General features: G+C 45.3%; 1 protein-coding gene across 1 annotated transcript in view; it reads left to right on the forward strand.

The window, feature by feature from the left end:
- Window positions 1–24216, forward strand: part of LOC142204149 (potassium voltage-gated channel subfamily KQT member 1-like) — a 39702-nt gene that overhangs the window by 7839 nt on the left and 7647 nt on the right. The window contains exons 3-16 of the mRNA XM_075275432.1: window positions 5891–5981; window positions 6239–6365; window positions 6844–6922; window positions 9210–9306; window positions 9541–9681; window positions 10019–10129; window positions 11394–11489; window positions 11570–11698; window positions 12075–12276; window positions 12580–12639; window positions 12854–12968; window positions 18657–18732; window positions 23875–23969; window positions 24103–24143. Coding sequence (XP_075131533.1) covers window positions 5891–5981; window positions 6239–6365; window positions 6844–6922; window positions 9210–9306; window positions 9541–9681; window positions 10019–10129; window positions 11394–11489; window positions 11570–11698; window positions 12075–12276; window positions 12580–12639; window positions 12854–12968; window positions 18657–18732; window positions 23875–23969; window positions 24103–24143 — 1460 coding nt within the window. The remainder of the gene's footprint in view (window positions 1–5890; window positions 5982–6238; window positions 6366–6843; window positions 6923–9209; window positions 9307–9540; window positions 9682–10018; window positions 10130–11393; window positions 11490–11569; window positions 11699–12074; window positions 12277–12579; window positions 12640–12853; window positions 12969–18656; window positions 18733–23874; window positions 23970–24102; window positions 24144–24216) is intronic.

Here is a 24216-nt window from a genome sequence, read left to right on the forward strand (position 1 = left end):
GTCCTCCGTGTCTGTCAGGGCTGCGTGTTGTGTGTCTGTGACATGTCATACGTCTGTCAGGTGTGCGTGTCAGGGGTTGCATGTCATAGGCCTCACCCTGACACACTGCGCCGCTCGGATTAGCTGTGTCTTGATCTCTTCATCTTTTATTTAGAGGTTACAGTTGTTCTAATCTAACATTACACACAGACAGGGCCCGAGTCCTGTACTTAACACAGTGTGGCCAGACACGTCCGCTGTGCCCGCCGCCACTCGCCTGGACCCCACACTGCGTGCCCTCCTGCTATGGGCGCTCTATACGTACCTGTATCACTCTAATATATCCCAATACCCGTATACCTGACCTGTGCCCCTCTAATATACTGCTATACCTATAGAGCCGACCTGTGCCCCTCTAATATACTGCTATACCTATAGAGCCGACCTGTGCCCCTCTAATATACTGCTATACCTATAGAGCCGACCTGTGCCCCTCTAATATATCCCGATACCCATATACCTGACCTGTGCCCCTCTAATATATCCCGATACCCATATACCTGACCTGTGCCCCTCTAATATATCCCGATACCCGTATACCTGACCTGTCCCCATCTATTATATCCCGATACCCGTATACCTGACCTGTCCCCATCTATTATATCCCGATACCCGTATACCTGACCTGTCCCCATCTATTATATCCCGATACCCGTATACCTGACCTGTCCCCCTTTATTATATCCCGATACCCGTATACCTGACCTGTCCCCCTCTATTATATCCCGATACCTGTATACCTGACCTGTCCCCCTCTATTATATCCCGATACCCATATACCTGACCTGTCCCCCTCTATTATATCCCGATACCCATATACCTGACCTGTCCCCATCTATTATATCCCGATACCCGTATACCTGACCTGTCCCCCTTTATTATATCCCGATACCCGTATACCTGACCTGTCCCCATCTATTATATCCCGATACCCGTATACCTGACCTGTGCCCCTCTATTATATCCCGATACCCGTATACCTGACCTGTGCCCCTCTATTATATCCCAATACCCGTATACCTGACCTGTCCCCCTCTATTATATCCCGATACCCATATACCTGACCTGTCCCCCTCTATTATATCCCGATACCCGTATACCTGACCTGTCCCCCTCTATTATATCCCGATACCCGTATACCTGACCTGTCCCCCTTTATTATATCCCGATACCCGTATACCTGACCTGTCCCCCTCTATTATATCCCGATACCCGTATACCTGACCTGTCCCCCTCTATTATATCCCGATACCCATATACCTGACCTGTCCCCCTCTATTATATCCCGATACCCATATACCTGACCTGTCCCCCTCTATTGTATCCTGATACCCGTATACCTGACCTGTGCCCTTCTATTATATCCCGATACCCGTATACCTGACCTGTCCCCCTCTATTATATCCCGATACCCATATACCTGACCTGTGCCCCTCTATTATATCCCGATACCCATATACCTGACCTGTCCCCCTCTCTTATATCCCGATACCCATATACCTGACCTGTCCCCATCTATTATATCCCGATACCCGTATACCTGACCTGTCCCCATCTATTATATCCCGATACCCGTATACCTGACCTGTCCCCCTCTATTGTATCCCGATACCCGTATACCTGACCTGTCCCCCTCTCTTATATCCCGATACCCGTATACCTGACCTGTCCCCCTCTATTATATCCCGATACCCGTATACCTGACCTGTCCCCCTCTATTGTATCCCGATACCCATATACCTGACCTGTCCCCCTCTATTATATCCCGATACCCGTATACCTGACCTGTCCCCCTCTCTTATATCCCGATACCCATATACCTGACCTGTGCCCCTATAATATACGGCTACACCTATAGAGCTGACCTGTGCCCCCTTACATACACCTATACATGACGACTATAGCACCCGGAGCAGGGCCCCCGCACCCCTCTATCACCACCATGTCGCTCCCCCCATATCTCGCGCTTCACACATGGGGACATCTTTCCAGCCTGTAATCCGGGAATGTGTGTAATCCCAGCTGTCTGATGATTAATTGATGGCCGCCTCCTAATCCCCGGATCCACGTGACGCTGCTCGATTCACAAACTGTGCGCAGCGGCCATGGGGGCTCATTATGGCGCTCAGCGGTGCAGGGGTTAATTACACCAGGCGTTAGTCATTTCCTCATTAATAATTCAGCTAATTTTAATTACTTTTCTTGGGAAGAATAATAAGGCCCAGTTCTGAGCAGAGGAGGGCGCCGCGTACGGTAAAGCTACGGTCGTATTACTCACTGTATGAGGAAGGTTTACAAGTATGGCCGAGCTCAATGTATAGCAGATACTGCAGGCCTCAGGTATGGAGGGGAGAGGATTAGATACACCGCTCAGTATACTGTATCACACAGGATAGGATTAGATACAGCTCAGTATACAGTATCACACAGGATAGGATTAGATACAGCTCAGTATACAATATCACACAGGATAGGATTAGATACATAGCTCAGTATACAGTGTCACACAGGATAGGATTAGATACACAGCTCAGTATACAGTATCACACAGGATAGGATTAGATACATAGCTCAGTATACAGTGTCACACAGGATAGGATTAGATACAGCTCAGTATACAGTATCACACAGGATAGGATTAGATACAGCTCAGTATACAGTATCACATGGGATAGGATTAGATACAGCTCAGTATACAGTATCACACGGGATAGGATTAGATACACAGCTCAGTATACAGTATCACACAGGATAGGATTAGATACACAGCTCAGTATACAGTATCACACAGGATAGGATTAGATACACAGCTCAGTATACAGTATCACACAGGATAGGATTAGATACACAGCTCAGTATACAGTATCACACAGGATAGGATTAGATACACAGCTCAGTATACAGTATCACACAGGATAGGATTAGATACAGCTCAGTATACAGTATCACACAGGATAGGATTAGATACAGCTCAGTATACAGTATCACACAGGATAGGATTAGATACAGCTCAGTATACAGTATCACACAGGATAGGATTAGATACACAGCTCAGTATACAGTATCACACAGGATAGGATTAGATACACAGCTCAGTATACAGTATCACACAGGATAGGATTAGATACACAGCTTAGTATACAGTATCACACGATAGACTTAGATACACAGCTCAGTATACAGTATCACACAGGATAGGATTAGATACAGCTCAGTATACAGTATCACACATAAGATTAGATACACAGCTCAGTATACAGTATCACACAGGATAGGATTAGATACACAGCTCAGTATACGGTATCACACAGGATAGGATTAGATACACAGCTCAGTATACGGTATCACACAGGATAGGATTAGATACACAGCTCAGTATACATTATCACACAGGATAGGATTAGATACACAGCTCAGTATACAGTATCACACAGGATAGGATTAGATACACAGCTCAGTATACAGTATCACACAGGATAGGATTAGATACACAGCTCAGTATACAGTATCACAGGATAGGATTAGATACACAGCTCAGTATACAGTATCACACAGGATAGGATTAGATACACAGCTCAGTATACAGTATCACACAGGATAGGATTAGATACACAGCTCAGTGTACAGTATCACACAGGATAGGATTAGATACACAGCTCAGTATACAGTATCACACAGGATAGGATTAGATACACAGCTCAGTATACAGTATCACACAGGATAGGATTAGATACAGCTCAGTATACAGTATCACACAGGATAGGATTAGATACAGCTCAGTATACAGTATCACACAGGATAGGATTAGATACACAGCTCAGTATACAGTATCACACAGGATAGGATTAGATACACAGCTCAGTATACAGTATCACACAGGATAGGATTAGATACACAGCTTAGTATACAGTATCACACGATAGACTTAGATACACAGCTCAGTATACAGTATCACACAGGATAGGATTAGATACAGCTCAGTATACAGTATCACACATAAGATTAGATACACAGCTCAGTATACAGTATCACACAGGATAGGATTAGATACACAGCTCAGTATACGGTATCACACAGGATAGGATTAGATACACAGCTCAGTATACGGTATCACACAGGATAGGATTAGATACACAGCTCAGTATACATTATCACACAGGATAGGATTAGATACACAGCTCAGTATACAGTATCACACAGGATAGGATTAGATACACAGCTCAGTATACAGTATCACACAGGATAGGATTAGATACACAGCTCAGTATACAGTATCACAGGATAGGATTAGATACACAGCTCAGTATACAGTATCACACAGGATAGGATTAGATACACAGCTCAGTATACAGTATCACACAGGATAGGATTAGATACACAGCTCAGTATACAGTATCACACAGGATAGGATTAGATACACAGCTCAGTATACAGTATCACACAGGATAGGATTAGATACAGCTCAGTATACAGTATCACACAGGATAGGATTAGATACACAGCTCAGTATACAGTATCACACAGGATAGGATTAGATACACAGCTTAGTATACAGTATCACACAGGATAGGATTAGATACACAGCTCAGTATACAGTATCACACAGGATAGGATTAGATACACCGCTCAGTATACAGTATCACACAGGATAGGATTAGATACACAGCTCAGTATACAGTATCACACAGGATAGGATTAGATACACGGCTCAGTATACAGTATCACACAGGATAGGATTAGCTACACAGCTTAGTATACAGTATCACACAGGATAGGATTAGATACAGCTCAGTATACAGTATCACACAGGATAGGATTAGATACACCGCTCAGTATACAGTATCACACAGGATAGGATTAGATACACAGCTCAGTATACAGTATCACACAGGATAGGATTAGATACAGCTCAGTATACAGTATCACACAGGATAGGATTAGATACACAGCTCAGTATACAGTATCACACAGGATAGGATTAGATACACAGCTCAGTATACAGTATCACACGATAGACTTAGATACACAGCTCAGTATACAGTATCACACAGGATAGGATTAGATACACAGCTCAGTATACAGTATCACACAGGATAGGATTAGATACAGCACAGTATACAGTATCACACAGGATAGGATTAGATACAGCTCAGTATACAGTATCACACAGGATAGGATTAGATACACAGCTCAGTATACAGTATCACACAGGATAGGATTAGATACAGCTCAGTATACAGTATCACACAGGATAGGATTAGATACACAGCTCAGTATACAGTATCACACAGGATAGGATTAGATACACAGCTCAGTATACAGTATCACACGATAGACTTAGATACAGTGGCTCAGCAGACAGTATTACACAGGATAGGATTAGATACACAGCTCAGTATACAGTATCACACGATAGACTTAGATACACAGCTCAGTATACAGTATCACACAGGATAGGATTAGATACAGCTCAGTATACAGTATCACACAGGATAGGATTAGATACACAGCTCAGTATACAGTATCACACAGGATAGGATTAGATACAGCTCAGTATACAGTATCACACAGGATAGGATTAGATACACAGCTCAGTATACAGTATCACACAGGATAGGATTAGATACACAGCTCAGTATACAGTATCACACGATAGACTTAGATACAGTGGCTCAGCAGACAGTATCCCATTGGCTTAGACAGACTTGCTCAGTGATTAGCGGCGCCCCTGCTCCCCTTATCTCCATGTATATTGCCTGGCTGTGGATGATGATTAGTATATACCCCTCACACATCACATATACATGGCCGCCTTACTATTACCATCTCCCCTCTTGCTCTATTCCGGCAGGTTCCTCCTCGTCCTCATCTGTCTGATATTCAGTGTCTTGTCCACCATTGAACATTATTCTGAATTTGCCACTGGGACTCTCTTCTGGATGGTGAGTAGCACTACAAATCCCAGACTGTCCATGAATGATCCTGTGTGGGGACAGGGGCTCACTTACCTTCTGCCTGTTCCTCCCCATGTAACACACAGGGGTTGTCCCCCAGATTCCCTGTAAACCTGCGCACTGTTATGAGTTATATTTTGTCCCCTCCCTCCATAGTGTCAGTCTTTACTGTATTTTTGGCATGCTATTCCTGAGTTATACTGCATATATTGTTTTGGTCTCCTATAACCATTTCTGTCTTGCAGGAGATCGTCCTGGTGGTGTTTTTCGGTGCCGAGTACCTGGTGCGGCTGTGGTCGGCAGGCTGCCGCAGTAAATATGTCGGCTTCAAGGGCCGGATACGTTTTGCGCGGAAGCCCATCTCCATAATCGGTGAGCGGCTCCTGTAGAGCTATAGGGTGAGCTGTCAGGCAGATGTATAGGGCGCGCTGCACACCCCTCTGTAGCAGACAATAGGCGCTGTGGACTCCGGTTCTGGTGACGGAGATGCTGCGGTCTGGTGTCTAGGGGGGGCAGTTACAGGGGGTGCAGGACACGTAGTCACACCTGGGCCCTAATCACTTAGGGATCCCAAAGACCCCTCCTCTATATACCCAGATCCCACCATTGTAACTGGGGGCACTCTTCATATCTGGAGACCCCGCACTGCACCCATCTGTGCCCGACTGTCCAGGGGCCTCATCCCCCTTATAGAGACTTAAAAAGGCACCGACCCAAAGTGCCATCAATCTGAGGGATCGGTCACCCAGGGCACGTCTGTATCCACCAGGCCACAGATCACTTACATTTAAAGGGATTGTCCATTAGACTGACAGGAAATAATAACACATGTAACTCCTCCTCCCTCCAGATCTCATCGTGGTCATAGCGTCCATTATCGTGCTCAGCGTCGGCTCCAATGGACAGGTCTTCGCCACATCTGCCATTAGGTTGGTGAGTTTGTTGGGCTCCAGGATTCCTCAGGTCTGGAAGTCACACACATTATACATCTCCATATACAATACATATTATACACAGTGACTGTACCAGCAGAATAGTGAGCGCAGCTCTGGAGTATAATACAGGATAAGTAATGTAATGTATGTACACAGTGACTGCACCAGCAGAATAGTGAGCGCAGCTCTGGAGTATAATACAGGATAAGTAATGTAATGTATGTACACAGTGACTGTACCAGCAGAATAGTGAGCGCAGCTCTGGAGTATAATACAGGATAAGTAATGTAATGTATGTACACAGTGACTGCACCAGCAGAATAGTGAGCGCAGCTCTGGAGTATAATACAGGATAAGTAATGTAATGTATGTACACAGTGACTGTACCAGCAGAGTAGTGAGCGCAGCTCTGGAGTATAATACAGGATAAGTAATGTAATGTATGTACACAGAGACTGTACCAGCAGAGTAGTGAGCGCAGCTCTGGAGTATAATACAGGATAAGTAATGTATGTACACAGTGACTGCTCCAGCAGAATAGCGAGCGCAGCTCTGGGGTATAATACAGGATAAGTAATGTAATGTATGTACACAGTGACTGTACCAGCAGAGTAGTGAGCGCAGCTCTGGAGTATAATACAGGATAAGTAATGTATGTACACAGTGACTGCTCCAGCAGAATAGCGAGCGCAGCTCTGGGGTATAATACAGGATAAGTAATGTAATGTATGTACACAGTGACTGTACCAGCAGAATAGTGAGCGCAGCTCTGGAGTATAATACAGGATAAGTAATGTAATGTATGTACACAGAGACTGTACCAGCAGAATAGTGAGCGCAGCTCTGGAGTATAATAGAGGATAAGTAATGTAATGTATGTACACAGTGACTGCACCAGCAGAATAGTGAGCGCAGCTCTGGAGTATAATACAGGATAAGTAATGTATGTACACAGTGACTGTACCAGCAGAATAGTGAGCGCAGCTCTGGAGTATAATACAGGATAAGTAATGTAATGTATGTACACAGTGACTGCACCAGCAGAATAGTGAGCGCAGCTCTGGAGTATAATAGAGGATAAGTAATGTAATGTATGTACACAGTGACTGCACCAGCAGAATAGTGAGCGCAGCTCTGGGGTATAATACAGGATAAGTAATGTAATGTATGTACACAGTGACTGTACCAGCAGAATAGTGAGCGCAGCTCTGGAGTATAATACAGGATAAGTAATGTAATGTATGTACACAGTGACTGTACCAGCAGAATAGTGAGCGCAGCTCTGGAGTATAATACAGGATAAGTAATGTAATGTATGTACACAGTGACTGTACCAGCAGAACAGTGAGCGCAGCTCTGGAGTATAATACAGGATAAGTAATGTAATGTATGTACACAGTGACTGTACCAGCAGAATAGTGAGTGCAGCTCTGGAGTATAATACAGGATAAGTAATGTAATGTATGTACACAGTGACTGCACCAGCAGAATAGTGAGCGCAGCTCTGGAGTATAATACAGGATAAGTAATGTAATGTATGTACACAGTGACTGCACCAGCAGAATAGTGAGCGCAGCTCTGGAGTATAATAGAGGATAAGTAATGTAATGTATGTACACAGTGACTGTACCAGCAGAATAGTGAGCGCAGCTCTGGGGTATAATACAGGATAAGTAATGTAATGTATGTACACAGTGACTGCACCAGCAGAATAGTGAGCGCAGCTCTGGAGTATAATAGAGGATAAGTAATGTAATGTATGTACACAGTGACTGCACCAGCAGAATAGTGAGCGCAGCTCTGGGGTATAATACAGGATAAGTAATGTAATGTATGTACACAGTGACTGCACCAGCAGAATAGTGAGCGCAGCTCTGGAGTATAATAGAGGATAAGTAATGTAATGTATGTACACAGTGACTGTACCAGCAGAATAGTGAGCGCAGCTCTGGAGTATAATACAGGATAAGTAATGTAATGTATGTACACAGTGACTGCACCAGCAGAATAGTGAGCGCAGCTCTGGGGTATAATACAGGATAAGTAATGTAATGTATGTACACAGTGACTGTACCAGCAGAATAGTGAGCGCAGCTCTGGAGTATAATACAGGATAAGTAATGTAATGTATGTACACAGTGACTGCACCAGCAGAATAGTGAGCGCAGCTCTGGGGTATAATACAGGATGTAAGATGTAGGATCGGTATAAGTAGTCATTTATGTTTTTGTGTTTTCTCTGTTGTTGAGTCTTCTCCTTCTCTGTTTCGCCTGTTCTTTAGGGGGATCCGGTTCCTTCAGATTCTCCGCATGCTACATGTGGACAGGCAGGGAGGAACGTGGAGACTTCTGGGATCTGTAGTGTTCATTCATCGCCAGGTAAGGGCACAGCTTATGACACCAGGTCATGTTTCCCTGTGACGTGCAGGGGTGACATCAGCCTTTGGGACACCCTCAGATCCTCACAGGCCTCCGTAGTGTTGTCACCCACAGGTGGAGGGAGTCTCCATACATGGCAGCTGGTTTGATATCATTGGTCTCTTTGGCAGGGGTATGATGATTGTCCTGTATATTATCTCGGGGTGATTGATATATATATACTCCTTCCTGCAGGAACTGATCACCACTTTGTATATTGGGTTCCTGGGGCTGATCTTCTCCTCGTACTTCGTCTACCTGGCCGAGAAAGATGCTGTAGATGAGGAGGGGAGGACGGGATTCTCTAGCTACGCCGATGCCCTCTGGTGGGGAGTGGTGAGTATGACAGCATTGGCTCTTATTTTTAATATCCTGTTTTCTCTAGTCACATCCAAAGCTGCGTTCACAATGATGATAATTTCCTGTTAGCAGACAGGGTGTGTGATCTTACATCTCTGCTGCCCCCTGCTGGGTGGTGTCTGTAATGATGGTTTTTGGGAGGTCCAGTTAAAATTTATATAGAGGATCTGCCCCTTTAAGGTATCTATCTATATATATATATATATATATATATATATATATATATATATATATATATATATATATATACATGTTTCTGAGGCTTCTGCCTGTTCTCCTGCTGTATGACTCGGTTCAGTTTCCTGTTGCGCAGGTCACGGTGACAACCATCGGGTACGGGGATAAAGTCCCACAGACCTGGATCGGGAAGACCATCGCTTCCTGCTTCTCCGTCTTTGCCATATCGTTCTTTGCTCTCCCAGCTGTGAGTATCAGCCGCATCATTATGAAATGGGCAGTGGTGGGCTACGGCTGTGAAGGGGTTAATGTCAGAATCCCTGGTGGGCTGGGGTCCACACGGTGGCTCAGTGGTTAGCACTGCAGCCTTGCAGCCCTGGCATCCTGGTGTTCAAATCCTGCCAATGGCAAAAAAAAACATGTGCCTGTAGTTTGTATGTTCTCCCCGTGTTTGCATGGATTTCCATCCCATATTCCAAAGACATACTGATAGGGGAAAAATTAATTGTGAGCTCTATATGGGGCTACCCATCTACATGAAAAAAAAACAAATCCCTGGTGGTCTATGGCTGTGAAGGGGTTAATGTCAGAATCGGGTCATCAGGAGCCTTAATAACTGATATATGATAGAGAGGGATCCACAGCAAAACACCAACCGGTCACATCCTTTAGGCGGGGGAGGCCATTGTAGGATGTAAAGAATAAGGAGGACGATGGCGACATAGGAACACTCCAATGGAAACCTAAAATATTATACGGGTATTGTACGGTTAATATAGGATTAGTATACGGTTATTTAAGGGTTAATATGGGATTATTGTATAGTTATTGTACGTCATTATACGGTTATTATACAGTTATTATACGGGTATTATATGGGTATTGTACGGTTATTATACAGTTATTATACGGGTATTATATGGGTATTGTACGGTTATTATACAGTTATTATAAAGTTATTATACGGTTATTATACGGGTATTATATGGGTATTATACGGTTATTGTACGGTTATTGTACAGTTATTACACAGGTATTATATGGTTATTGTACGGTTATTGTACAGTTATTACACAGGTATTATATGGTTATTGTACGGTTATTATACGGTTATTGTACAGTTATTACACGGTTATTATACGGTTATTATACGGGTATTATACGGTTATTATACAGTTATTATAAGGTTATTGTACTGGTATTATACGGTTATTGTACAGTTATTACACGGGTATTATACGGTTATTATACGGGTATTATACGGTTATTATACGGGTATTATACGGGTATTATACGGTTATTATACGGGTATTATACGGTTATTATACGGGTATTATACGGTAATTATACGGTTATTATACGGCAATTATACGGGTATTATACGGCAATTATACGGGTATTATACGGCTATTATATGGTTATTATACGGTTACTATACGGTTATTGTACGGCTATTATACAGTTATTGTACTGCTATTATGGCCCCTGATCGCTTCTCTCTGCCCTTTTAGGGGATTTTGGGCTCTGGTTTTGCTCTTAAGGTTCAGCAGAAGCAAAGACAGAAACATTTCAACAGACAGATCCCGGCGGCTGCTTCGCTTATCCAGGTACGGTATGTGCGGTGGCGAGGACGGCGGCTCCTCCTGTATACCGCCTGATATGTCTAATATATCTGTCTCCCGTGCAGACCCTCTGGAGGTGTTATGCCGCTGAGAAGTCCTACAGCTCCACGGCCACATGGAAAATCTACCTGACCCCTCCAGATCAGGGGAACAAGATGGCAGCAGCACCGCTCAGCCCGGGCACACGGAGACAGGTCTGGGCATTCCTGCCAGCTTCAAGTCTTAGGAGTGACGCATGTGCACCCCGACTCGAGGTGTGGGGGGGTCTAGTACCTGGAATCCCTCTGAGCTGCTCATGATGGCCACTAGGGGGAGTGGATGGATTTATTATAGAGTTCAGTGGAAGCTGTAACATCTGTATGCAGAGAGCTCCCTCTAGTGGTGGCTGCAGGTAGAATTTTAGCTCCCTGTAACAGGATTGGGATGTATTTTTCTGCTATGTACTGCAGACTAGAAGTCCCAGCATGTCCTGACCCTGTAACCTCCATGAGATGCTGGGACATACAGTAAATGCTATAATATGATGGGGTTTAACAATTTGGTGACTGAAATTCCTTGCTCTTCCCCCAGAACAGAAGATGTAAGAGGAAGACCAAGTCTATACACGAGGCCCTGGTCAGCCCCACAAGTCCTACATTGGCCCCGCTATGCCTCTCCCCAATACCACGGGGCCCCCGAGCGGGCTCCCAGGAGAATGCATTGTCTGTGCCTCACATCACGTATCAGCACACGGAGGGCGAGAAGAGAGACATGAACTTCCAGGGATCGACAGGTAGGGGGCAGACATGTGCTGCGGATCACCTGGTAACCATAGTTAGAGAATAGGAGACCCTTTATCTAGCCGCTCTCTTCTCCCCCCATGACTTCCCTGTCCCTTTAAATGTCAGCAGCTGTTTCTGTATGAGGATGGGGACATCTAGTGGCCAGTGTAGTTCCTGCAGCGGTATTGTGAAGCATTGCTCACCGCCATCTGTATACGGTATACAGCGATATAGTCCTGTCTCGCTCCCTGACCTCGCCGTCATCTCTTTACTGTCACCTTCTCTCTTTCCTCTCCTCTTCCTCGCTGTCACAGGTCGCTGTCGTTCTTGGTCCACTCTCTCTATCTGCACGCCGGGTAACTCCACATTACAAGGTACAGATTGTCAGTGACATTTTTATTCTCTGTTCACATCCAAAGCTGCATTCAGAAATCTGTATTTAAGTGCATTGTAGGTGCTCAGCTAGTAGCCTGACAGAGGGGTGGAGTTAAAGTCTGCAGCTTTGGATGTGACTACAGAACAAGGACAGAAAAGAAAGACTTTTTAAAGCTTTGGCTGTGACTGGAGCATTCCTTTACTTCTCCACAGGTAAGAATCGGACGGATGAATCTTTGCCGGATATCTCCAGGACTAACAGCTACACTGATGACATGGACGCCATGAGCGAGGAGAGCCCCCTATCGGCCGTAACAGATATATCACAGTAAGGCACTGGAGGGGTCTGCCAGTATATGGGGGTGGCACTAAGCAGAGGCTGGATGTTATATACGTCATACATCCAATCCTCCCGGAGTCAGGGTGCAGGCCGTAATGGTGGTCATGGTTGTGGACACCCAGCTTTCCCTAGTCTTCTCTCTGACTGTAATACTCAGTGACATCCTAATGTGCCAAAATCCATCTAGTGCAAAACAGTAAAATAAACTGGGGTGGGAGAGGAGGGAGATGCAGCTGCAGGTTATCTACTCTGTATGCTGTGAGAGGGAGGGAGGAGCAGCAGAGGGGAATTATCTGTCATTTGAAAGAACAAATTGCACCCCTCTTGTCCATGTGGCTATGTCCAGTATTGCAGCTCAGCTCCAGTGGAAGTATTTAGGGCTGAGCTGCAATACCAGATACAGCCACACAGAGAAGGGTGGCGCTGATTTGTATAAAAGCAGCCCATTTCTATCTGATCAGCCTGTCCCTTCTGCTTGGTGCCCCCTTCACCCCTTGTACATGTTCCTTAGTACATACATGTGCACATTGTGACGACCGCCCTATGTAATGACTATTCTTTATCTCCCTGGCAGCACTATGAGCAGGTGAGGGTGTGCGCAGCGAGCGGCTGTGTAAAAGGGAAGCCTCTGACTTTATCACAGATTTTCTTGCACTTTATGTATAACACAATAGTGTGGCCTGCAGAGGGCGTTACTGGTGTGAGGGGCTGTAATACACCAGTATATCAGTAGGTGGCAGCACTCAGGATTAGTCACATCACGCACTTTTACACATCAGCTCCTGCAGGTCTGCAGTGTGTGTGCCCCCGGGTGTGCATGTTGTGTTGTCGTTATTCCTGGTGTCATTATCGGCCATAGTATGCCGCCATCTTAGCTTCCATGTCATACCTGGGATCCGAGGATCTACACAACTGTGCTGCAGTACTTACCTGTGTGTGTCTATGCTGCAGTACTTACCTGTGTGTGTCTGTGCTGCAGTACTTACCTGTGTGTGTCTATGCTGCAGTACTTACCTGTGTGTGTCTATGCTGCAGTACTTACCTGTGTGTGTCTATGCTGCAGTACTTACCTGTGTGTGTCTGTGCTGCAGTACTTACCTGTGTGTGTCTGTGCTGCAGTGGTTACCTGTGTGTGTCTGTGCTGCAGTACTTACCTGTGTGTGTCTATGCTGCAGTGGTTACCTGTGTGTGTCTATGCTGCAGTACTTACCTGTGTGTGTCTGTGCTGCAGTACTTACCTGTGTGTGTCTATGCTGCAGTACTTACCTGTGTGTGTCTGTGCTGCAGTACTTACCTGTGTGTGTCTATGCTGCAGTACTTACCTGTGTGTGTCTGTGCTGCAGTACTTACCTGTGTGTGTCTATGCTGCAGTACTTACCTGTGTGTGTCTATGCTGCAGTACTTACCTGTGTGTGTCTGTGCTGCAGTACTTACCTGTGTGTGTCTATGCTGCAGTACTTACCTGTGTGTGTCTATGCTGCAGTGGTTACCTGTGTGTGTCTATGCTGCAGTACTTACCTGTGTGTGTCTATGCTGCAGTACTTACCTGTGTGTGTCTATGCTGCAGTGGTTACCTGTGTGTGTCTATGCTGCAGTACTTACCTGTGTGTGTCTGTGCTGCAGTACTTACCTGTGTGTGTCTGTGCTGCAGTACTTACCTGTGTGTGTCTGTGCTGCAGTACTTACCTGTGTGTGTCTATGCTGCAGTACTTACCTGTGTGTGTCTGTGCTGCAGTACTTACCTGTGTGTGTCTGTGCTGCAGTACTTACCTGTGTGTGTCTGTGCTGCAGTACTTACCTGTGTGTGTCTGTGCTGCAGTACTTACCTGTGTGTGTCTGTGCTGCAGTACTTACCTGTGTGTGTCTGTGCTGCAGTACTTACCTGTGTGTGTCTATGCTGCAGTACTTACCTGTGTGTGTCTGTGCTGCAGTACTTACCTGTGTGTGTCTATGCTGCAGTGGTTACCTGTGTGTGTCTATGCTGCAGTACTTACCTGTGTGTGTCTATGCTGCAGTACTTACCTGTGTGTGTCTATGCTGCAGTACTTACCTGTGTGTGTCTATGCTGCAGTACTTACCTGTGTGTGTCTATGCTGCAGTACTTACCTGTGTGTGTCTGTGCTGCAGTGGTTACCTGTGTGTGTCTATGCTGCAGTGGTTACCTGTGTGTGTCTATGCTGCAGTACTTACCTGTGTGTGTCTATGCTGCAGTACTTACCTGTGTGTGTCTGTGCTGCAGTACTTACCTGTGTGTGTCTATGCTGCAGTGGTTACCTGTGTGTGTCTGTGCTGCAGTACTTACCTGTGTGTGTCTATGCTGCAGTGGTTACCTGTGTGTGTCTATGCTGCAGTACTTACCTGTGTGTGTCTGTGCTGCAGTACTTACCTGTGTGTGTCTATGCTGCAGTACTTACCTGTGTGTGTCTATGCTGCAGTACTTACCTGTGTGTGTCTGTGCTGCAGTACTTACCTGTGTGTGTCTATGCTGCAGTACTTACCTGTGTGTGTCTATGCTGCAGTACTTACCTGTGTGTGTCTATGCTGCAGTGGTTACCTGTGTGTGTCTATGCTGCAGTACTTACCTGTGTGTGTCTGTGCTGCAGTACTTACCTGTGTGTGTCTGTGCTGCAGTATTTACCTGTGTGTGTCTGTGCTGCAGTACTTACCTGTGTGTGTCTATGCTGCAGTACTTACCTGTGTGTGTCTGTGCTGCAGTACTTACCTGTGTGTGTCTATGCTGCAGTACTTACCTGTGTGTGTCTATGCTGCAGTACTTACCTGTGTGTGTCTGTGCTGCAGTACTTACCTGTGTGTGTCTGTGCTGCAGTACTTACCTGTGTGTGTCTATGCTGCAGTACTTACCTGTGTGTGTCTGTGCTGCAGTACTTACCTGTGTGTGTCTATGCTGCAGTACTTACCTGTGTGTGTCTATGCTGCAGTGGTTACCTGTGTGTGTCTATGCTGCAGTACTTACCTGTGTGTGTCTATGCTGCAGTACTTACCTGTGTGTGTCTATGCTGCAGTACTTACCTGTGTGTGTCTATGCTGCAGTACTTACCTGTGTGTGTCTATGCTGCAGTACTTACCTGTGTGTGTCTGTGCTGCAGTGGTTACCTGTGTGTGTCTATGCTGCAGTACTTACCTGTGTGTGTCTATGCTGCAGTACTTACCTGTGTGTGTCTGTGCTGCAGTACTTACCTGTGTGTGTCTGTGCTGCAGTGGTTACCTGTGTGTGTCTATGCTGCCGTGGTTACCTGTGTGTGTCTATGCTGCAGTACTTACCTGTGTGTGTCTGTGCTGCAGTACTTACCTGTGTGTGTCTATGCTGCAGTACTTACCTGTGTGTGTCTATGCTGCAGTACTTACCTGTGTGTGTCTGTGCTGCAGTACTTACCTGTGTGTGTCTGTGCTGCAGTACTTACCTGTGTGTGTCTATGCTGCAGTACTTACCTGTGTGTGTCTATGCTGCAGTGGTTACCTGTGTGTGTCTATGCTGCAGTACTTACCTGTGTGTGTCTATGCTGCAGTACTTACCTGTGTGTGTCTATGCTGCAGTACTTACCTGTGTGTGTCTATGCTGCAGTACTTACCTGTGTGTGTCTATGCTGCAGTACTTACCTGTGTGTGTCTATGCTGCAGTACTTACCTGTGTGTGTCTGTGCTGCAGTACTTACCTGTGTGTGTCTATGCTGAAGTACTTACCTGTGTGTGTCTGTGCTGCAGTACTTACCTGTGTGTGTCTGTGCTGCAGTACTTACCTGTGTGTGTCTATGCTGCAGTACTTACCTGTGTGTGTCTGTGCTGCAGTACTTACCTGTGTGTGTCTATGCTGCAGTGGTTACTTGTGTGTGTCTGTGCTGCAGTACTTACCTGTGTGTGTCTGTGCTGCAGTACTTACCTGTGTGTGTCTATGCTGCAGTACTTACCTGTGTGTGTCTATGCTGCAGTACTTACCTGTGTGTGTCTATGCTGCCGTGGTTACCTGTGTGTGTCTATGCTGCAGTACTTACCTGTGTGTGTCTGTGCTGCAGTACTTACCTGTGTGTGTCTGTGCTGCAGTGGTTACCTGTGTGTGTCTATGCTGCAGTGGTTACCTGTGTGTGTCTGTGCTGCAGTACTTACCTGTGTGTGTCTGTGCTGCAGTACTTACCTGTGTGTGTCTATGCTGCAGTGGTTACCTGTGTGTGTCTATGCTGCAGTACTTACCTGTGTGTGTCTGTGCTGCAGTACTTACCTGTGTGTGTCTATGCTGCAGTACTTACCTGTGTGTGTCTGTGCTGCAGTACTTACCTGTGTGTGTCTGTGCTGCAGTGGTTACCTGTGTGTGTCTATGCTGCAGTACTTACCTGTGTGTGTCTATGCTGCAGTACTTACCTGTGTGTGTCTATGCTGCAGTACTTACCTGTGTGTGTCTGTGCTGCAGTACTTACCTGTGTGTGTCTATGCTGCAGTACTTACCTGTGTGTGTCTATGCTGCAGTACTTACCTGTGTGTGTCTGTGCTGCAGTACTTACCTGTGTGTGTCTATGCTGCAGTACTTACCTGTGTGTGTCTATGCTGCAGTGGTTACCTGTGTGTGTCTATGCTGCAGTACTTACCTGTGTGTGTCTGTGCTGCAGTACTTACCTGTGTGTGTCTGTGCTGCAGTACTTACCTGTGTGTGTCTGTGCTGCAGTACTTACCTGTGTGTGTCTATGCTGCAGTACTTACCTGTGTGTGTCTATGCTGCCGTGGTTACCTGTGTGTGTCTATGCTGCCGTGGTTACCTGTGTGTGTCTATGCTGCAGTACTTACCTGTGTGTGTCTATGCTGCAGTACTTACCTGTGTGTGTCTATGCTGCAGTACTTACCTGTGTGTGTCTATGCTGCAGTACTTACCTGTGTGTGTCTATGCTGCAGTACTTACCTGTGTGTGTCTATGCTGCAGTGGTTACCTGTGTGTGTCTATGCTGCAGTACTTACCTGTGTGTGTCTGTGCTGCAGTACTTACCTGTGTGTGTCTATGCTGCAGTACTTACCTGTGTGTGTCTATGCTGCAGTACTTACCTGTGTGTGTCTATGCTGCAGTACTTACCTGTGTGTGTCTATGCTGCAGTACTTACCTGTGTGTGTCTATGCTGCAGTACTTACCTGTGTGTGTCTGTGCTGTAGTACTTACCTGTGTTTGTCTATGCTGCAGTGGTTACCTGTGTGTGTCTATGCTGCAGTACTTACCTGTGTGTGTCTGTGCTGCAGTACTTACCTGTGTGTGTCTATGCTGCAGTACTTACCTGTGTGTGTCTATGCTGCAGTACTTACCTGTGTGTGTCTATGCTGCAGTACTTACCTGTGTGTGTCTATGCTGCAGTGGTTACCTGTGTGTGTCTATGCTGCAGTACTTACCTGTGTGTGTCTATGCTGCCGTGGTTACCTGTGTGTGACTGTGCTGCAGTACTTACCTGTGTGTGTCTGTGCTGCAGTACTTACCTGTGTGTGTCTATGCTGCAGTACTTACCTGTGTGTGTCTATGCTGCAGTACTTACCTGTGTGTGTCTATGCTGCAGTGGTTACCTGTGTGTGTCTATGCTGCAGTACTTACCTGTGTGTGACTGTGCTGCAGTACTTACCTGTGTAACCATCAGTACTACTACCCCCAATATGAGTGATTATCAGCCAGTGTCTATTCTTCTGTTCCAGACTGACCGATGCGCACCGGACCGCAGTCAAGGTCACTCGCCGTATGCAGTATTTTGTTGCCCGAAGGAAATTCCAGGTACAAGATGAAGGAGAAAAACTTACAGTACTAGAGTATTATATACCTGCCCTATACCCCTCCCCCGTACTGACAGTATACTGACCTCACCTATATCTTATACTACAGTACTAGAGTATTATATACCTGCCCTATACCCCTCCCCTGTACTGACAGTATACTGACCTCACCTATAGCTTATACTACAGTACTAAAGTATTATATACCTGCCCTATACCCCTCCCCCGTACTGACAGTATACTGACCTCACCTATAGCTTATACTACAGTACTAGAGCATTATATACCTGCCCTATACCCCTCCCCCGTACTGACAGTATACTGACCTCACCTATATCTTATACTACAGTACTAGAGTATTTTATACCTGCCCTATACCCTCCCCCGTACTGACAGTATACTGACCTCACCTATATCTTATACTACAGTACTAGAGTATTATATACCTGCCCTATACCCTCCCCCGTACTGACAGTATACTGACCTCACCTATAGCTTATACTACAGTACTAGAGTATTATATACCTGCCCTATACCCCTCCCCCTTACTGACAGTATACTGACCTCACCTATAGCTTATACTACAGTACTAGAGTATTATATACCTGCCCTATACCCCTCCCCCGTACTGACAGTATACTGACCTCACCTATAGCTTATACTACAGTACTAGAGTATTATATACCTGCCCTATACCCCTCCCCCGTACTGACAGTATACTGACCTCACCTATATCTTATACTACAGTACTAGAGTATTTCATACCTGCCCTATACCCTCCCCCGTACTGACAGTATACTGACCTCACCTATATCTTATACTACAGTACTAGAGTATTATATACCTGCCCTATACCCCTCCCCCTTACTGACAGTATACTGACCTCACCTGTATCTTATACTACAGTACTAGAGTATTATATACCTGCCCTATACCCCTTCCCCTTACTGACAGTATACTGACCTCACCTATAGCTTATACTACAGTACTAGAGTATTATATACCTGCCCTATACCCCTCCCCCGTACTGACAGTATACTGACCTCACCTATAGCTTATACTACAGTACTAGAGTATTATATACCTGCCCTATACCCCTCCCCCGTACTGACAGTATACTGACCTCACCTATATCTTATACTACAGTACTAGAGTATTATATACCTGCCCTATACCCCTCCCCCTTACTGACAGTATACTGACCTCACCTGTATCTTATACTACAGTACCAGAGTATTATATACCTGCCCTATACCCCTCCCCCTTACTGACAGTATACTGACCTCACCTATAGCTTATACTACAGTACTAGAGTATTATATACCTGCCCTATAGCCCTCCCCCGTACTGACAGTATACTGACCTCACCTGTATCTTATACTACAGTACCAGAGTATTATATACCTGCCCTATACCCCTCCCCCTTACTGACAGTATACTGACCTCACCTGTATCTTATACTACAGTACCAGAGTATTATATACCTGCCCTATACCCCTCCCCCTTACTGACAGTATACTGACCTCACCTATAGCTTATACTACAGTACTAGAGTATTATATACCTGCCCTATACCCCTCCCCCTTACTGACAGTATACTGACCTCACCTATAGCTTATACTACAGTACTAGAGTATTATATACCTGCCCTATAGCCCTCCCCTGTACTGACAGTATACTGACCTCACCTATATCTTATACTACAGTACTAGAGTATTATATACCTGCCCTATACCCCTCCCCCGTACTGACAGTATACTGACCTCACCTATATCTTATACTACAGTACTAGAGTATTATATACCTGCCCTATACCCTCCCCCGTACTGACAGTATACTGACCTCACCTATATCTTATACTACAGTACTAGAGTATTATATACCTGCCCTATACCCCTCCCCCGTACTGACAGTATACTGACCTCACCTATATCTTATACTACAGTACTAGAGTATTATATACCTGCCCTATACCCCTCCCCCGTACTGACAGTATACTGACCTCACCTGTATCTTATACTACAGTACTAGAGTATTATATACCTGCCCTATACCCCTCCCCCGTACTGACAGTATACTGACCTCACCTGTATCTTATACTACAGTACTAGAGTATTATATACCTGCCCTATACCCCTCCCCCTTACTGACAGTATACTGACCTCACCTATAGCTTATACTACAGCACTAGAGTATTATATACCTGCCCTATAGCCCTCCCCCGTACTGACAGTATACTGACCTCACCTATATCTTATACTACAGTACTAGAGTATTATATACCTGCCCTATACCCCTCCCCCGTACTGACAGTATACTGACCTCACCTATATCTTATACTACAGTACTAGAGTATTATATACCTGCCCTATACCCCTCCCCCGTACTGACAGTATACTGACCTCACCTATAGCTTATACTACAGTACTAGAGTATTATATACCTGCCCTATACCCCTCCCCCGTACTGACAGTATACTGACCTCACCTATATCTTATACTACAGTACTAGAGTATTATATACCTGCCCTATACCCCTCCCCCTTACTGACAGTATACTGACCTCACCTATATCTTATACTACAGTACTAGAGTATTATATACCTGCCCTATACCCCTCCCCCGTACTGACAGTATACTGACCTCACCTATATCTTATACTACAGTACTAGAGTATTATATACCTGCCCTATAGCCCTCCCCCGTACTGACAGTATACTGACCTCACCTATAGCTTATACTACAGTACTAGAGTATTATATACCTGCCCTATAGCCCTCCCCCGTACTGACAGTATACTGACCTCACCTATATCTTATACTACAGTACTAGAGTATTATATACCTGCCCTATACCCCTCCCCCGTACTGACAGTATACTGACCTCACCTATATCTTATACTACAGTACTAGAGTATTATATACCTGCCCTATACCCCTCCCCCGTACTGACAGTATACTGACCTCACCTATATCTTATACTACAGTACTAGAGTATTATATACCTGCCCTATACCCTCCCCCGTACTGACAGTATACTGACCTCACCTATATCTTATACTACAGTACTAGAGTATTATATACCTGCCCTATACCCCTCCCCCGTACTGACAGTATACTGACCTCACCTGTATCTTATACTACAGTACTAGAGTATTATATACCTGCCCTATACCCCTCCCCCGTACTGACAGTATACTGACCTCACCTGTATCTTATACTACAGTACTAGAGTATTATATACCTGCCCTATAGCCCTTCCCCGTACTGACAGTATACTGACCTCACCTATATCTTATACTACAGTACTAGAGTATTATATACCTGCCCTATACCCCTCCCCCGTACTGACAGTATACTGACCTCACCTATATCTTATACTACAGTACTAGAGTATTATATACCTGCCCTATACCCCTCCCCCTTACTGACAGTATACTGACCTCACCTATAGCTTATACTACAGTACTAGAGTATTATATACCTGCCCTATACCCCTCCCCCGTACTGACAGTATACTGACCTCACCTATATCTTATACTACAGTACTAGAGTATTATATACCTGCCCTATACCCCTCCCCCGTACTGACAGTATACTGACCTCACCTATAGCTTATACTACAGTACTAGAGTATTATATACCTGCCCTATACCCCTCCCCCGTACTGACAGTATACTGACCTCACCTATAGCTTATACTACAGTACTAGAGTATTATATACCTGCCCTATACCCCTCCCCCGTACTGACAGTATACTGACCTCACCTATAGCTTATACTACAGTACTAGAGTATTATATACCTGCCCTATACCCCTCCCCCGTACTGACAGTATACTGACCTCACCTATATCTTATACTACAGTACTAGAGCATTATATACCTGCCCTATACCCCTCCCCCATACTGACAGTATACTGACCTCACCTATATCTTATACTACAGTACTAGAGTATTATATACCTGCCCTATACCCTCCCCCGTACTGACAGTATACTGACCTCACCTATATCTTATACTACAGTACTAGAGTATTATATACCTGCCCTATACCCCTCCCCCGTACTGACAGTATACTGACCTCACCTGTATCTTATACTACAGTACTAGAGTATTATATACCTGCCCTATACCCCTCCCCCGTACTGACAGTATACTGACCTCACCTGTATCTTATACTACAGTACTAGAGTATTATATACCTGCCCTATACCCTCCCCCGTACTGACAGTATACTGACCTCACCTATAGCTTATACTACAGTACTAGAGTATTATATACCTGCCCTATACCCCTCCCCCTTACTGACAGTATACTGACCTCACCTATATCTTATACTACAGTACTAGAGTATTATATACCTGCCCTATACCCCTCCCCCTTACTGACAGTATACTGACCTCACCTATAGCTTATACTACAGTACTAGAGTATTATATACCTGCCCTATACCCCTCCCCCGTACTGACAGTATACTGACCTCACCTGTATCTTATACTACAGTACTAGAGTATTATATACCTGCCCTATACCCCTCCCCCGTACTGACAGTATACTGACCTCACCTATAGCTTATACTACAGTACTAGAGTATTATATACCTGCCCTATACCCTCCCCCGTACTGACAGTATACTGACCTCACCTATATCTTATACTACAGTACTAGAGTATTATATACCTGCCCTATACCCCTCCCCCGTACTGACAGTATACTGACCTCACCTATAGCTTATACTACAGTACTAGAGTATTATATACCTGCCCTATACCCTCCCCCGTACTGACAGTATACTGACCTCACCTATATCTTATACTACAGTACTAGAGTATTATATACCTGCCCTATACCCTCCCCCGTACTGACAGTATACTGACCTCACCTATATATTATACTACAGTACTAGAGTATTATATACCTGCCCTATACCCCTCCCCCGTACTGACAGTATACTGACCTCACCTATAGCTTATACTACAGTACAGAAATTGCTATATATTTGAGTCCCTGCCCTTTTCTGAGCACGCCCTGACCCCCTGGCGCTGACATCACCCCCTGCCGTATCCTCTAGTCCTCCATGTTGGATCTGTATCCGCAGTCCCTGATATATTTCTCTACGGTTTCTTTCCTCCCCACACTCCCAGCAAGCTCGGAAACCGTACGACGTGCGGGACGTGATCGAGCAATATTCCCAGGGACACCTGAACATGATGGTGCGGATCAAGGAGCTGCAGAGGAGGTAACAAGCCTGAAATCCTGGTGGTCTGTTACAATGTGTCAGGACAGGACAGAATTGTAACAAACCCTCAGCTGTGTAAGACCAGGCATACCACCATCCACTGACAGCTTTAACCATGTCCCACTCTTTACAGACTGGACCATTCCCTGGGCAAACCGGGCCTCTTCCTGCCAGGTACCCCCTGTGTATGAGCTGTGCATGTGTGGTATATAGCGGTGCAACCACTGGTGTGACTGCAGGGGGCGCA

The sequence above is a fragment of the Leptodactylus fuscus genome, chromosome 5 (genome assembly GCF_031893055.1).
Source record: "Leptodactylus fuscus isolate aLepFus1 chromosome 5, aLepFus1.hap2, whole genome shotgun sequence".
Lineage (NCBI taxonomy): Eukaryota > Metazoa > Chordata > Amphibia > Anura > Leptodactylidae > Leptodactylus > Leptodactylus fuscus.